Source organism: Ambystoma mexicanum, chromosome 6q (assembly GCF_040938575.1).
Source record: "Ambystoma mexicanum isolate Mex_15411 chromosome 6q, UKY_AmexF1_1, whole genome shotgun sequence".
Classification (NCBI taxonomy): domain Eukaryota; kingdom Metazoa; phylum Chordata; class Amphibia; order Caudata; family Ambystomatidae; genus Ambystoma; species Ambystoma mexicanum.
This window is the reverse complement of record NC_090937.1, coordinates 762,782,422-762,799,170: the sequence shown is the minus strand read 5'-3', so window position 1 is coordinate 762,799,170 and position 16,749 is coordinate 762,782,422. Positions and strand designations below refer to the sequence as shown.

Sequence of the window (16,749 nt, the reverse complement as noted above, 5' to 3'; positions counted from 1 at the left end):
ACTTGCTCCTTCTCCCGCATGGGGTCTACCATGGATTCACATGCTCAGGAATAACAAATACATAGCAGTACAACATTACACATTCAAGCGAGGTGGCAAGGCTCAACAGAAGCATTACCTCTTACCTCTGGTAACGACTCACCTAAAGCGAACAGGTTGCATAGTACTGCTTGGCCGACTCTGGACTCCTCCCTGGAATCCCTGTCAACGCAATAGAACTTTGTGAAGGTGTGCGTAGACCTCCACGTGGCAGCCCTGCAGATGTCCAGCAGGGGCACACCAGACAGGAACGCCCGTTGTCGCAGCAATCACTCTGGTGGAGTGGGTCTCAGATGGGCGGACAATGGTCAGTTCGTCAACCGATGATAGTGCGTGATGCAGCCAGAAAGCCACCTTGAAATGGAAGCTTTGGACAAGGTGTCAGGTCTCCTCCTTTATTATTACTGTCAGGTTTCTTTTATTATTATATTACCCCTTTATTAGAGGTTTTTAGTTTAGTCTGTGTGGGTAGGAAGTTTTCTATTGTGGTTGGTTTGGCCTTAACTTCTTAGAGAATCCTGGTTCTAGCCCAAGGCAAGATGGAGTTTCTCAATAACAGCTCTGATTGGCTAGAGAGCACAGCAGGACAACAATGAACATTCTAAACTGTCACTCTCTGCCTTTCATCATCATAGCCCCAGCTGAGAGGTCGTGTGTAGTAGCTGCTCCTGCTGAAGACTTGGGCCGTGTCGATTTAAACTTTCTGGCCCTAGCAGTCGAGCGGCTACTTTTCTGGGGTTTCAGGAGAAGAACCTAGTTTATCAGGAAAACGATTTAGAGACTGGAAATCCTGAAGTTCATTGAAAATTCATTCAAGAGATAAGTGACTTTCATTCGGATTTTGAAACTATTGCTTAGCTATTCATCTAGAGTCATTTCAAGTGAGAACACGTAAAATTTGTGCTTTGAATTGTAACTCTGAACTGTTTATTAGAGTACGCAAACTTTGGCGTTCGTTTTTAAAGTAAGCGCGAGATTTGACTTGGGAACGCTTCGTTCGCAACACGTGTGACGTTTTACCTTAGGCGCATGGTTAATCTCCTGCGCGTGCGAAACCTCCTCTACTGCTATGAGTTTACTTCAGCGTGTGCGCGTTTCAGATTGCTACGGAATTTCCAGCGCGCGAGTTCTTCAGCACGCGGGACCTACAGTACATGCGTTTTCTGGCATGTGTGTTTTCGAGCGCGTGTTCTTAGCGCGATGGTTCCAAGCGCGGGTATTCTTCAGCGCGAGAGTTCTGCCGCGTGTGTGTTCTTCAGCGTGAGGGATTTCAGCACGTGTGTTCTTTGGTTCGCGGGATCTTCAGCGCGTGTGTTTTCCCAGCGCGTGTGTTCTTCAGCGCAGGTGTTTTTTCCAGGACGTGTGTTTTCTAGCGCGGACGCTTTTCAGCACGTGTGTGGATTTCAACGCGGGGATTCTTCATAGCGTGTGTTCTTCAGGGCGTGTGATCTTCAGTGCGTGTGTTTTTTTCAAGAATCCACGTACTCTGTCACAGTGGGAACTTGTTTTGAACTCAAAAGAAAATAAGCAAGAACAGAATTCATTAAAGACAACCTTTACTGGAACTATATTCAGTTTTAAAAGACAAAAGGTCAAGGCTTTCCAGGTTTGCTAAAAATAAGGAAGTTGCTGCTGATTTCAAGAGACTCAAGTAAAGAGGTAGAAAGATTTTCAGCAACTTCAGCAGTCTTCTCTAAGAAATTTTTAGAAGAACCAGGTATGATTCTTTACACTTTAGTTATGGTTTGAAAGTCTTTTTCACCACGTGGTTAAGTAAGTAATGTGAGGATTTGTGTCTGTTTATGTATTCACTGCAGGTTCAGCATCGGCTAGTCCTGAAGCCATCAACTTGGTGTTTTTATGTTATCCACTTCCCCCTTTCCCTTAGGGGTGTAGTTAACAGAGCTGAGTTTTATTTAGCTCTGAGAATTACATTTCAGGGGGATTGTTGGGGGTTCAGCAGCTTGCGCGGACACAGGTATCCTCTCAGCCTGACACAAGGCCTTCCCAAGGTTCACAGGACCAAAGTTCATGAACAGTTGTGAAATCTTCCAAAAACTCTTCGTGTGTGTCACGTAGAACTTCAAGGCACGAGCAACGTCCAGCGAGTGCAAGGCCCTTTCAGCTGGTGACGAAGGCTTCAGGAAAAAAACAGGTAACACCAAAGGCTCGTTCAGGTGGAATTCCGACGGAACCTTTGGCCTGAAAGAGGGGTACGTATGCAGTACCACCCTAGATTTGTGGAAAGTTAGGTATGGTTGCTTGCAGGATAGAGCCTGGATCTCACCTACCCTTCTGGCAGAGATAATGGCCACAAGGAAAGTAGTTTTCCACGAGAGGAACTTGAGAAGGGACTGATGCATAGGCTCAAAGGGAGCCCCCTTGAGCCTCATCAGAACCTCCGAGTTCCCACCCCGGGGCAGGAGCCTTCACTGGCAGGAAAGATTAAAAAAGTCCTTTGAGGAACTCCTTGACGAGTCAATGAGACCAAAGTGAAGATCTTCCTGGAGACCTAGTGTAGCGGGAGATAGCCACCAGATTACCTTGACAGAGGTGTGTGCCAGTCCGGTCTTGGCCAAGGATAAGTATGGAAGGACCTGTGGGGCCGTGGCCCTCAGAGGGGTAATCTTCTGAGACGGGCACCACGTAGCAAAACGCTTCCACTTGTGACAACACCCTGGCCTTGGCAAAAACCTCCCTGCAGTCCGCAGGCAACTCATATCCTCCAAACTCTAAGGCTGCAGGAGCCAAGACATCAGGTTCAGCGATCCTGGGTCGTGATGAAGGATTGCGCCTCCTTCTCTGGTGAGAAGATCTGGAACCACTGGCAGCTTGACCGGAGGCGATGCGGACAGGCTGAGAAGGTCTGGATACCAAATCTGCCTCAGCCACACCGGGGCGATGAGTATCATCTTGCATGGACACGGAGTGTTGATGACAGAGGGAACGGGGGAAACGCATAAAGGAACAGCCCTTCCCACAGGAAGGAGATTGCGTCCTCCAGGCTCCTCGGCTGGTGGAAACTGCTGGCAAACTTCGTGGCACTTCAAGTTCACATATGTCACAAAAAGATCTATCCGAGTCCTGCCCCACTTGATGAACAGGCAGTCCACCTGATCCTGACTAATGTCTCCTTCAGCAGGGAGCAGCGCTCCTCCCACAAGTGGGTCTGCAATGATGTTCTTGACTCATGCCAGGTGGAGAGGGACGAGGAACAGCCACTGCCCGACGCCACAAGTCCTGCACTTCCTTGGAGAGCGCTGGGGATCAAGTGCCCCCCACTTGCTTTCTGATGTAAAATATGGTGGTGGTGTCCGTGAAGATCCTCACCATCTTGCCTTTCAGAGACAGGAAGAACAACTTGAGGGCCCAGAATGCTGCCCGTAGCTCCAGGATGTGGATATGAAGATCCTTATCCTCAGGCAGCCACAGGCCTCTGGAGTGCAGACGTCATGTGCACACTCTCCATCCCACTAAGGAGACGTCATGTGCGGGCTCCCCGTCCCTCTAGGCAGGCGTCTATGGTGACCATCTCCTGGTATGGCAGACTCTGAAATCCCATGCCTTGGGCGATGTTGGAGCGAACGCCCCACCATACTATCGCCCAACGGAACTCGGTCGGAGATCTTGTCCATGAAGCTTCCGGACATCTGTATCCAGCAGGCCGCCAGGAATTCCTGAAGAGATCGCATTTACAACCTGCAGAGCCGGTCGAGGTAGATGTGGGATGACATGCCCAGTTACAACTTGATGGCCCACACCGTGGCAGTCTTTGTCGACAGCTGTTGCACCTTCCCCAGAATGGCCGCCATCCTCTCCTCCGAGGGCAATGCCAGGCAAGACATCCTATTGAGCCTGACGCCTAGGAAAAGTGTGTTCTGCGATGGCGTTAAGCAGGACTTTGGATAGTTTACACAGAATCCGAGATCCATTAGTAACCGGTTGGTCGCCTCAGTGTGTCCTTTGGCCAGCTCTTGCGAGCGGGCGCGAAATAGGCAGCCGTCTAGGTATGGGTATACATGTATGCCCTTTAGACGTAGATGGGCCGCCACTGGTGCCAGTCATTAACACTCTGGGGGCCAACTTCAAGCAGAAAAGCAGGGCCTTGAACTGGTAGTGCTGTCCCAGCATCACGAAATGTAGAAACTTGCGATGTTTCTTGTTAATGGGGACGTGGAATTAGGCGTGCTCCAGGTCCAACAACGTCAAGAAGTCTCCTCTTTCCAGTTGGCTGTGCACGTGTTGCAACATGAGCATCCTGAATGTTTTGGGACTTTAGGCTCAGACATCTTAGGTCTAGGATGGGCCTCCAGCCCCTCCCCCCTGTCTTCTTTCTGACCAGAAAGTATCAGGTATAGTTCTATCGCCCCTTTTCGCAGCGTGGCCCATACCTCTTTCCCATGGTGTCCATCCTCTTCCCCCCCGTTGTCTGGAGAGACCGAAGACGACGGGTTGGCCAACCGTTTCCTCTTGCCGCGCTTACTACCGAATCCGGCGATTCCTACGAGCTAAAGCACTTAGGTGCAAGTCCGGCACCAGATATTTTTTTTCCAAACTATCCCAGTTGGCTATAGCCGTGCAAGGTTTCTTCAGGAGGGCCAGGCCCTCTTCCCAACTCGTCCAGAAGGAGCCCCCCCATGACAGTCTTCCTCTTGGCCTCGCACCTCTGGTAGAAGAAGCTCTCCTTCCTGGTTTCCTCGGGCACTAGCTGGAATAGCTCGAACGCTCTAGAGATCATGAGTGGAACATCCAAATTTAGAGATTTGCTGTCTGCTACAATGATATCCTTGTCGCCGTCCGTTGTCATCGAGGACGTATCCGTCCCCATACCAGTGTCTGGGTCTGCTGGGGGGGGGGGAGAAGAAACCCGACGTGGTGGCAGAGGTGGAAATGGGGGCATCGGATGACGCTTCCTCTTCTTCGCCGGAGGATGATCAGGGACCTGGGGGACCCCAGGTGCCGGAGCCTGAGGTATCCTCATCTGGATTTCTGGCACCAAGGTGTGCAGAGTCGACAGAATATCCAAGGAAATGACCCTCGGCTGAGAAGGAGGAAAAGGAACACTAGGCCCTGTGCCGTCGTCGCCTTCATCCTCCTCTTCAACGTCCTTGTGGACCGTGTGTAAGGACTACTGGACAAGACCTCGATGGCTTGGGCAACGGCCTGTGGTGGCTGCTTCGGGGCCTCCTCACCCACCCTTTAGCCACTCCCCCCACCCGAGGGTCTTGGGAGCCAGAGCCGGTTTCCCCCCGTTCTGGCGTGCCAGCAGACTTCTTAAGTCACTGCGGCAGTGTCAAGCCTGGGGGGGGGGTAGGTACCCCTTCTGAGGTGTGGGGGGGGGGCTAACATTGCAAGATCAGCACCCTTAGCAGTCGAGATCGCCAACAAGGTCTTAGCCTGTGCCGGTTCAGCCTGCTTGGGCTTTTCGGCCTTCACCTCCGTCCGTGGCTTCTCGGATTTGTCACATAGTTTAGCCGGGGTATATGATTTCCTTTTTGAAGAGGAGGTAAATTGCCGGCTGGAAATGGAGGGTGATGTCGATCATGCCCCATTGGGACCGGCTTCTGCTCTGCAGCAGACCCAGTGGACTCAGACTTGCGGCTCTTGGCCTTATCTTGGGCCCCCACGGATGAGGTGCCCTCAAAGGACTTCGAAGATTGCTCCTCGGACCGGCTGATCCTGGGTGAGGCATGACACTGCTGGGAGCACGGTTCAGAGGCCTTGACGTTAAGCCATGCCACCGGTCTACTGTGCCTGTCCATCGTTGTCTTGGAGAACCCGAGGAATATCTCGCACTCCACTTTCTTGTGGTCTGAAGAGAGGCATTGCAGGCGCTTGTCCTCCACAAACACATTGAGTAGCACGCATTTGGTGCAGGTCCTGGAGAGGGTCCTTCCCTCCTTCTCCTCCGCCATGTTCGAAGGGCACGAAGTAGGTCCGATGGCCTTCTAGAATCTTCGATGATCTTTGCCCTTGAGGGGCACGGAACTTCACTGCTGCCAGCAGTAGAAGCAAAGAGCACATAGGCTTCTTTGAAACAAAAATCTAACATTTTCTGTCAAAAACACTAAAAAAAAAAATAACTGACAAATAGCTTGGAGAGCAAACTCAAGTGCTCCCAACACTGAAGTGTGCAGTAAAAATCTGAAGATGGCTGACCGAGGAGGGGTTTGGGGACGGGGGAAGTATGACCCATAGGACAAGGATTGGTTTACAGGAGAACAAGTTACTTACCTGTGGTAATGTTCTTTTGACTAGATGTTCCTCCCACATATTCCTCATCTTTGATACCTCATCTTTGATATTGTCCAGTCTGCTTGCAACTTGATTCAGAATTCTTTTTCATAGGGTGGAGCCTCGAATCTTGGTCTTAGACGGTCTCTAGTGACGTTGACGCCGGTATATAGAGCATGCGCGCTGGCCGTTACCTACATTCTTAGTTTTTTCCTCCTTTAATTTGCATGCTGTATCATAGGAGGAGATAGTCTTGACATTGCGAGAAAGGAAGATGTAAGACACGGAAATTCTAGCCAAGAGGGGATGGATGGGAGGGCGATGAGGAATACGTGGAGGAAACATCCAGTCGAAAGAATGTTAACACAGTTAAGTAACTTGTTCTTCAAATGGATTGTGTCCTCCCACGTATTCTTCATCTTTGATAAACTCCCGAAGCAGTTTGAGTTAGGTGGAGGGTGCCCAGAATGTATTTGTTAATATTATGGAGGACAGTTTTGCCAAATTTGGCTTCCTATCCTGAAAAAATCTACACAGTAGAATTTACTAAATTTATTAAGGGACTTCCATGTTGCAACCCTGCAAATGTCACTCACTGGTACACCTTTTTCTAGAGCCGAGGAAGCAACCACTACTCTAGTGGAATGCGCCCTCAGACCTTCGGGTGAATCCTTGCCTGCCAACGAGTAACACTCAGTTATACACATAACAATCCACCTAGAGATGGTTTGTTTTGTGACTGCTAAGCCTAATCTTTGACCAGCATAACCAATGAAAAGCTGATCATCTTGGCGAATACTTGCAGTTCTTGTAATATAGAAACTTAGTACCCTTTCCGGGTCTAGGCGATGTAGTCTCTTCCTCCTTTGATGGATGAGGAGGATGATGATAAAAAGATGGTAGTGCAACACATTGTGCCAAATGAAATTCTGACACCACTTTTGGCAGGAAAGATGACTTAACCCTTAAAAATACCTTATCCTTCGAGAGGGACGTGAAAGGTTGTTTGGAAGATAGAGCCTGTAGCTCACTTACCCTACAGGCAGATGTTATGGCTACTGAAAAGGCAGTTTTTATGGTGAGCATCCTTAAAGGGCACGAATGTGGCTCAAAGGGAGCTCCCATAAGACATCTTAGTACAAGATTATGATCCCATGATGACACGATGAAGGGAGTACAGGGATTTAGTTGCTGGTCTTCTTGCCGAATGCAACACTTCCATTACGTCTTACGGAAGGTCCCATATCTCACGCTTTCAGACACCAGGCGTGAAGGTTGAGTGTCCTGATCGCTTTGTGAAGAATGCAACCTTCCTCTTGCAAGAGTAGGCCCTTTCTTTGGGGAAGACGAATTGGAGGGCAGATGGCCATCTCTAGAAGGTCCGGGTGCCACGTTCTCCTGGCCCAATCCAGAACAATAAAGATATAGTTTTCCTGAACTTCCTCAACCTCCGTATTACATGAGTAATGACGTGGACTGGCAGAAACGCATACAGGAATAGAAATTTCCAGTCCACTACAAACACGTCCCATAGAGCTCCTCTTTAAGGAAATTCCCTGGAACAGAAAAGCTTGCACGTCCGGTTGACACTGGTCGCAAACAGATCCACTTGAGGGGTTCCCCCAAAGGGTGAAAATCCCTTGAAGGACCTCCTAAACTGGTTCTCACTCATGGGAGATCAGGCTCTGCGGTGTTCTTTTTCTTGGCTAGATGAACTGCAAGAAGAGTTATTCCTTCTCTTAGTGCCCAGAACAAGAGCTGCATTGCCTCTCTGCACAGGGGAAGTGACCCTACTCCTCCTCTCTTGTTGAGGTAATGCATGGCCACTGTGTTGTCTGCCATTATCAGGACACTTTTCCGCCATATTGAGGGCTGGAAGTCCATCAGCTCTAGTCTGATTACCCTCTGCTCCAAAAGGTTGATATTGAGCATGGACTCCAACAGACTAGTCCCCTTATTTGAAAGATCTTCCACACACGCTTCCCATCCTGTGAGGGAGGCATCTGTCACAATCATCTCTTCTAGGCATGTTTTCCAAAAATGTTCTCCTTTCATCACATTCTCTCGGCTGGCCCACCACAGGAGATCCTGGGCGACATTTGTCAGGACCTGGAGAAAGTCTGTCATTCTGCCGGAGAATTGAGACCACTGGTATCTGAGAGCCCACCAAAGTGATCTCATTCTCAGATGGGCTTCTGGAACCAGGAAAATGCAGGATGCCATGAGGCCGAGCAACCTTAGGAAGCCATAGGCCGAAAGACGTTGGGCACTCTGAAATCTTTGAACCATCTGCAAAAGATGTTGAGGCCTTAACTCGGGTGCCGAAGATTTTCCTGAGGCCAAGTCCAGGACTGCTCCAATAAATTGAAGCTTCTGAGAAGGTGTCATGGGACTTCTTGAAGTTCAGGGAGAAACCCAGCTTGTGGAGGGAGCGGCAGGTGCGCCTGAGATGAAACAGTCCTGATCAACAAGTCATCCAGGTAGGGGTAGATGTGAATCCCCTCCCTCCTTAGACTTGCTGCCAACACTGCCATTAATACGAGAACCTCCAACCACGAACCTCAAGTACTTTCTGTGCTTCTGATGTATCAGCACGAGAAAGTAAGCATCCTGAAGGGCCAATGGCACCAACCAAGGATCTGTGAAAGAGTTACCATGTTGAGCTTGTCCTTCCTGAGGAGCTTGTTCAAGCATCTCAAGTCCAAGCTGGGTCACACTCCTCTATCCTTCTTGGGTATTAGAAAGCAAAGAGTACAAACCTTGGTTCCTCTCTGCTACAGGTACCAATTCTATCGCACCTTTCTCCAATAGGGTGAGAATCTCCTGTTGGCAGAGTGGATCTGGAACCAAGGTTGATCTTGCTCTTGGGGTGGGGGGGCAATCGGGAGGTCTTTTTAGGAATGGCAGACAGTAACCGTCTGCTATAGTTTGTAGCACCCATTCATCCGAAGTTACACTTCGCCAACTCCAGACATGGTAAGACAGCCTGCCTCTACCATAGATTTGTGGCTGAAGGAGTCATTTTGCTGTTCCACCTACAGTTGACGGTAACTCTGCGGGTGTTGAACGGGGAGTCCTTCCTCCTCTACCTCTTCCACGAAAGGGTCTTCTTTGACATTGTTGTGAAAACTGAATAGAAAAGAATAACCTCTCCATCCTTGACCTGTAAATTGAAGTGGTCTTATTGCCACCCCTAAAGATTTTGCTGCAGCCCTAGAAGCTTGCAGTTTTTCCAGACCGTTACCTGTCTTCTCACCAAACAGAGAAGTACAGTCAAATTGCAGGTCTAACAGACGCGCATGGACATCGCCGAAAATCCGGATTTTCTTAACCAAGACATGCATCTAAGTACTGTGGTGGCAGCCATGGCTCTACTGACCGAGTTCACTGTATCCAGACTAGAATGTAGGGATAGCCTCATCTTGTATCAGGCTTAAAAATCCTTCTCTCTCTTCTCCCTCTGGCATATCATCTGCTGCCAGAGCAGCCACACCCCAAAGGGTATGTGTGTATTTTGCTAATGCACTGGTAGATGTTAGTGACATACTTCCTGCAATAAATACTCTTTGACCCAAAGAGTCAATCCTCCCATCTTCTTCATTTGCCAAAGTAGAAGGATAGGCTGCCGCTTTGGAAGATGCTCTTTGCTGCTTGAACCACTAAGCTATCTGGCATTGGGTGCATGTTCAAAAATGGAGGGTCTATGGAAGCATTCTTGTATTTTTTTGTTAAAACTTTATTAACAGATGGAACATAATCTGGTTTTAGACAGTTCTCCATTACTCTTACAGTGAGGTCATTAGTCTCCACAACAGCTGCAGGTCTGTAACATCACAGATAGACAGCTACCTTACCAATTACTGCCCTCTAAGTGGGATCAGTATAATCAGATATTTCAGGATTACCAAATTCGGTCTCTGGTGATGTTTCCCAACTACTGGTTTCTTTTAATGTCTCCACAAGATTTTGTATCTTGGAATCATCTGAAATTAATTCCTCTGGAACATTTGGTGTTCCATATTCATGCCCAAAAGGGGGATGATCTTCCTTATCTTCTTCAAAGATTGAACCCATTTTCCTAAAGAAATCAGGTCTAGGAATGGGTTGGAAGAATTTAGGATCATCAGGCTTTAACAGCCTTCGAGAGCAAAGAATGCTCCAACGAAGCTGAAGGCATCGAAGGCTTCGACGACTTATTTGAAACGGTCGATGAATGCGTCAACAATTTATGTTGCTTCGAAGACTCTATATGTATTACATGCCTCGAAGGTTCAGGAGACAAACAAATGCTTTGATTCCTTTGAAGAAGACTTCAATGCCGTTAATGTTTCGAGTTAACAGACGCAGGCTTCTTGTACGTCGTGGAAGATTCCTTCAACTTATGTGAAGGGGACACACAAGACTCCCTGACGGTCTTGATAGATGCTGAGGGGTGACCACTTTTGCCACACTCCTTTAGAGGAGCACTCAGAGGAGGGAGCTTTTTAAAAATGTCTTTTAAACATCAGTTTTCTTACTCCGCTGGAGTAGTTCTTTTTTGGAAAAGAAACTCTTTGTGAAGAGTAAGACGAGGACCTACAATGCTGGTTCTTATCCATTTCATGGGAAGAGGACAAGCATTGTGAACCGAACGTCGAACATCTATGTTTAGAACTTCTGTTTTTACAGGAGAGACATCTCTCGAGTCAGAGGATGATTTCCTTTTCGAAGGGGCAAGGGCTGGTGATTTGAGATTAGGGCTTACATGCATCGAGTTTGCCCTTCCTTTCCTGCAAGGCCTTAACAGTCATCTATTGACACGAGTCGCAGTCGTCGACCTTATGGCCAGATCCCAAGCACCACAAACGCGGTGAGGGTCTGTGATAGACATCTTGGCCCCACAGTCTGAATGCCAAATCGAAGTAAACAATTGTAATAACTGTGGCGAGTAGCTCCAAAGCATGCAGCAATGTGGAAAAAACAGAACTGAAGTAACGGTCAGCAAATGTGCTTTATATACCAGTGCCATCATCACAAGGGACGCTATGGAGACCATCGAGGACTAAGATTCCACACTACATGAGGCTCGACCCTATGAATTTTCCAAAGCAAGTTTCAAGCAGACTTGAATATATCAAAGATGAGGAATCAAACATGAGGAATATGTGAAAGACGCAATCCATTCTAAATACAGTTTTTAAGATAAAGACAAACAGTTTTTTCTTTCACAGAGGATTCCCAGCCTGACAGGGAATATTCATGAGCATTTGAATCCATGCCAGACCCTATGCTGGAGAACCGAGTTACCATAACCTGTTGGAACCTTGCAGAGGTACTAGAAGAACAGAGCCATCCAGAAAACAGGCATCCTATCACAGGGAAAGCACACATCAATGTGCCGCAATCAAATTTCCACAGTGTATGTGGGGTAGCAAAAACCGGCAGACCCCAAGACCTAACAGGGACATGAGAACCCCCTCTTTAACTTTTAACAGCAGTGAGATGATAGAGATGAAAAATGCAGGAGCTGATGGGATTATCATCTTTCAAAGGGGTATTTGCAAAGAAGGGCTAAAAATCTGATTTTCCGATGACATTTGAGAATTACAGTTGGGAAGGCAACTCTGATCAGTCAATCTGCCCAGTACACTCAATGAGATAAAGGGGAACAATTCCTTCTAAAAGGAGGAATGAGAAACCTGAAAGTGTCTCCCCAGCTATTCCCCGGGATCTGTCATCCAGGTGGCCAGGACACGGCCATCACTTTTGGATCCAGTTCCTGGGGGTGGACCAGTGAGGGAGGGTAACCTGGATGGAGGGTCTTCGGGAAGTGAGAGTGGGACACCAACGGGCGAGACGCGGTATCCCCCTTCCTTCAACGCCATTTCCCCATCCTACCATGTAGGACATTCAAAACCACTGCCCCCCTTCCCCTTTTTTGGCACAAACACTTTCACACGATATACCCGAGAACGGACTCTAGAGCAGTTTACTTGACATGTCCCAAATGAAGGGTCAGGCAAAGTCAGCCAATTGATCTTGATCACACACACACACACACACAATCACACACACGATCACACACACACACACACACACGATCACACACACGATCACACACACACACGATCACACACACACACACACACACACACACACACACACACACACCCCCCCCCTTTCCCTTCCCCACAGAGATAAAATGTGGAGCAAGAGAGCACAGTACGAGCAAGAATAGTATGGCAGACAACACGATGAGGCGGCTAAGCAGGCGCGACAGTTCAAACGAAGGAGAAAGGCGTCAGGAACGAGAGGTTGGCGAGGAGAGAAGTGACTTTGCCTTTTTCATCCCAGGCCCGCGGAACCTTCGTGGAAGAGAGCCAAAGACTGCGAACAATAGCACAAGTGTCTTGCAGCAGATGTCAATGGTAAACGGGGCAAGCTTATGCCGATAAGCAGGACCAAGGGAAGCTCCTGCGCCTGTGGTACCGGCCTTGACTCCAGGAAATCCAAATACCAAGTGGTTCATCACAGCCGGTGAGTCGAGGGGAGAATCGATAAGAAGCGGACTGTGTTGAATGAGAAGCGCAAAGTGACAAGTTTGAACCAAGTTTAAAGAACTGTGTGAAGAACTGTAAAAGGTGTTTTGACCAGCTGCAGATGGAAAACCGGCACCACGTGGGTGCCAATTCAAGATACTATCCCCATCAGCCTGAAACTACGGGTACCAGAAGGCTGTAGGAGAATCGCTGAAAGATGTCAAAGTGGTCATACCGGAGGTCTAGTGAAATCCCTGTACAATGGGAAGACTCAGATCTACATCAGTGTGAAAGCAAGGGAAGTGAATCCCCCAAATGCAAGCGAATGTGAAGTTGACAAGAGTGAACCCGGCAGAAGGATGTCAATTGGAACTGTTTAAAAAGACATTAAGATTTGTAAAAGAGGGATCAACGCCCGGAAGGGGGAGATCCAGGGGTGAAGCCATCACCCAAGTACTGATGTTAGTTTTCTATATACTTGACAATTGGTTATAATAGTTCTTTTAGAACACACTTAACACCAGAGAGTGGTTTCTAAGCGCGGGATCGGGATTCACCCCTGAGCTATCCTTCCTACCCGATCAAAAATTTGAAATAGCTTTTACATTAAGAAAATTGTTACTGAGGGACTGAAGTTGCTACTAATTTCAAAATGACTCAATGTTTAGAAGGTTCACATGTTTATGCTGAATTTGATTAGAAACATTCCAAATAATTAACGAATCATCAATAAATCAGAACCAATGTAAAATATGATCCACATATCTTTCTGACAAGGCTATTCTTTCTTCTCACCAGTCCATATACAAATTGGCACAGCAGAGGGCCATTCATGAACCCATTTCAGTCCCACTTACCTGTATATAATATTTATCTTAAAAAATTGAACCAGGTATCTTTCTTTGGAACGGAGTCAGTTATATTATCTGCATATATTTAATTAAAAAAGAAATACATTCCTTTAGCAATAAGGTACTTTACTCATTTACATGTCCCCTTTCAATGACCAGTTTCAGTGCCTAGATGCAGGTCTTCCTGTCCAATTTCTTCTGCATATGCACTTTATAAGTATACTAAATCAAATCAAAATAAAATCTTGTGTTCTAAACAAATGTTTACCAGAATAACATTTCATTTTTTAAATACTTACTGATCCACAATTCAAATATTGTTTAAAAGCTTGGAGACATTTTTATTAGACTACTAGTGCACAAAAACCCAAAACCTAGGCAAACTACAATGTAATCTTGTACCACAAAAAATCCTTGTAATTTATCCAATAAATCAGATGTGTCACGAGTGTATGAATTCAAACTTTTAACAAAAGGTTGTAGAAATCAATCTAAAATTTGGGAGGTGCCTCTGATAATGACTTATTGGAGGAAACATTTGGTTGATCTGGAGCGTTTGTAATATGTATAAAATACAGACTAGTAGTCATTGCATATTACCATCTATAGATGGAATAAAATATTTTACTAATCTAGAAGATTACACATTTTCCAATCTGTTAGCAAACCGTCATAGGCTATTTTTGTTTATGTAACCATTCCCACACCCACCTATTTGTAACATTTAGCATCTTTCAATTCATTATTGGCTTCTTTCAAATAATGAACTCTGTGCCAAATCACAACCCCTCCACTTTTGTCAGCCAGTCTAACTCCAACAACCTTATCCTTCAAACGATTTTCTATTGGCCAATGTTGTTCAATGTGAATCGATCATACTTGTTTTTCTTGTTAATTTTCTCATATCTTTTATAACTAACGCTTCAAAAAAACATTTTCCGCCTTCTTGGGACAGAATTTTGATTTTATTCTTAAGCCACTCAGTTGTTACACCTATGAATATACCATATTTTTCAGTAAATTAAGTACTATATATTTCTTCACGGTTAACTGAATTAGTTTGATGACTTAATTCAAATTTATCCAAACAGATCAAAGTTGGTATATCTCTAACCAGCAAAGGATTCATGGTTCTAATGATCTCTTCTCAAACTGGATGTGGGGTGACTTTCTTAATCCAAGGATGTTTTTAACTTCCTTAAGTTTGAATAAAATACGAGTTTTAGCACAGTCATAGGCACATGTGGGAGGAAAAGACAATCCTAATTTTTTAACAGATTTCTCAACAGGAGAGACTTCATTTTGAAATTTTACATATTTTCAGTTTGCATTCATCATCAGATGCTCTCTGTTCCTCTGACTTCTTCCAAGCGTGTTACTCGATTCTGTAATGTACCTTCTGTTGGATCAGTTGCCGCTTGCATTTTTCTTGTTTCACCTCTTCCTTTTCCTGGTAGTCTTCCTCTTGCTTTGCATTGCAATTTGTTGTCCAAAAGCAATGGTTTGACTTACTCCATAAACCGCATACATAATCTCTACGTTTTATCAGGTCTACTTTAGGATTAAATGATTCAATTTCTGAACTTGAGGCTTCATCCATTTCTTATTCTGGACCTTTCTAGTCGGACAAACTTGTATGCATTTGTTCCTTAAAAGGTTGAACAAAACATTTAGCAAATAGGTAAATTCGACCATGTTCATAACCCAATTTGTCTTGTGAATTCTTGTAGTTAGAGTAATCTCACTTCCCCTGCAAATCGCTCTAATATTTCATCCAGTGTAGAAATTAGCTTTTTACATTCAACACCATCACTAGATGTGAAAAGCAATTTTTCTAGTTCTCTTTCTTTAATTCTTTTAATTAATTTATGAATATGGGAACCACAGCAAATTAGGGAAATTAGCGAGGCAGAAACTAGATCCTGGCTGGGGGAGAGACTAAGTTATTTCTTCCCACCTATGCTCAAACACCATCTGCCGCTAAGCACTCTGATCAGAAAATGATCCTTTGATTTAGGCTACAGAATCATCCTGACCAAGAAGTCAGAGTTGTATTCCTCTTACGTGGTGTGTCAAAGCTGAGCTCTGAAGAACTTGTCGAACAGACGGTTAAAAGTCCCCTTTGGCAAGAACTAAAACACGTTTGTAGTCGTTTTTCACTGAAAGGTCTAGGGTCAGTGCTCTCACTTTATACTGAAAATAACATGTTTTCCGTTATGATGGGTTTCACAAATTCTGATGAGGTGCCACTGTAAATACATAGAGAATGGTGTTTACCTTGAAATGGCCCTGCTTCAATGATCCCCTCATTATTGCTATCAAAGACATGGGATGTAATCTGTGTTTCAGAGAGACCAAGTCCAGGCGGCAAAGCACGTTTCAGGTCCTGAAAAAAATGAGAAAAAGGAAACCTGAATAAATGTCAGGAGTAAAGGACACATTTAAGCACCACATTAAAGACCTTAACACCTATGGGTATATAACCAAAGGCAAAGTATCTTAATTGTTTGTCTTAGTTGACTTACTTTGACATACAGGTGCTTATTTTTCTCATACCACAATGTCAAACATATTTTAACATTATAAACTTTGCAGATCACAAAAACCTACAAATAAACCCAATACAATGAATGACATTATTAATGGCCTTTACTGTTTTAACAAATTACATTAACATAATAATATTTTGTATACATCAGTAAAAATGAGTCAAATTACATAATGTATATCAGAGCACACATGTTTAAGAGTGTTTTTATACCAGAAGCTACTTGTGAGCTATAATTAAACTATTATCATTCAAAGAGCTTTTGCAAGCAGAAACGTTTTTAAAATCGCGTAAATATGGCAAGAATCTAGAGAAAAACCAGGTTGCAATTTACCCATTACCACTTAGATAGCGGTTTCTGCAGACAGAAATAACTATTAAGACCAATGCCAGCAGACATAAAAAGGGAGTGGAACAACAGTGCATGCTAAGGCATTCCGAATTACAACACAATAGAATTTGACCCTTGATTGACTGAAGAGGGGCTGGATAAAAATCTCCAAAACATGGTTTTCTACTACGAAAGCCATGAAAGGGTCCCACCCTACCATACAGCATT

The 16,749-nt window shown here is 45.5% G+C and overlaps 1 protein-coding gene across 5 annotated transcripts in view; it reads right to left on the bottom strand.

Annotated features, from left to right (window-relative positions):
* Positions 1 to 16,749, bottom strand: part of ARFIP1 (ARF interacting protein 1) — a 607,935-nt gene that overhangs the window by 311,220 nt on the left and 279,966 nt on the right. For all 5 annotated transcript variants that reach the window (XM_069631288.1, XM_069631287.1, XM_069631291.1 and 2 more), the window contains one exon: positions 15,920 to 16,028. In XM_069631288.1, coding sequence (XP_069487389.1) covers positions 15,920 to 16,028 — 109 coding nt within the window. The remainder of the gene's footprint in view (positions 1 to 15,919; positions 16,029 to 16,749) is intronic.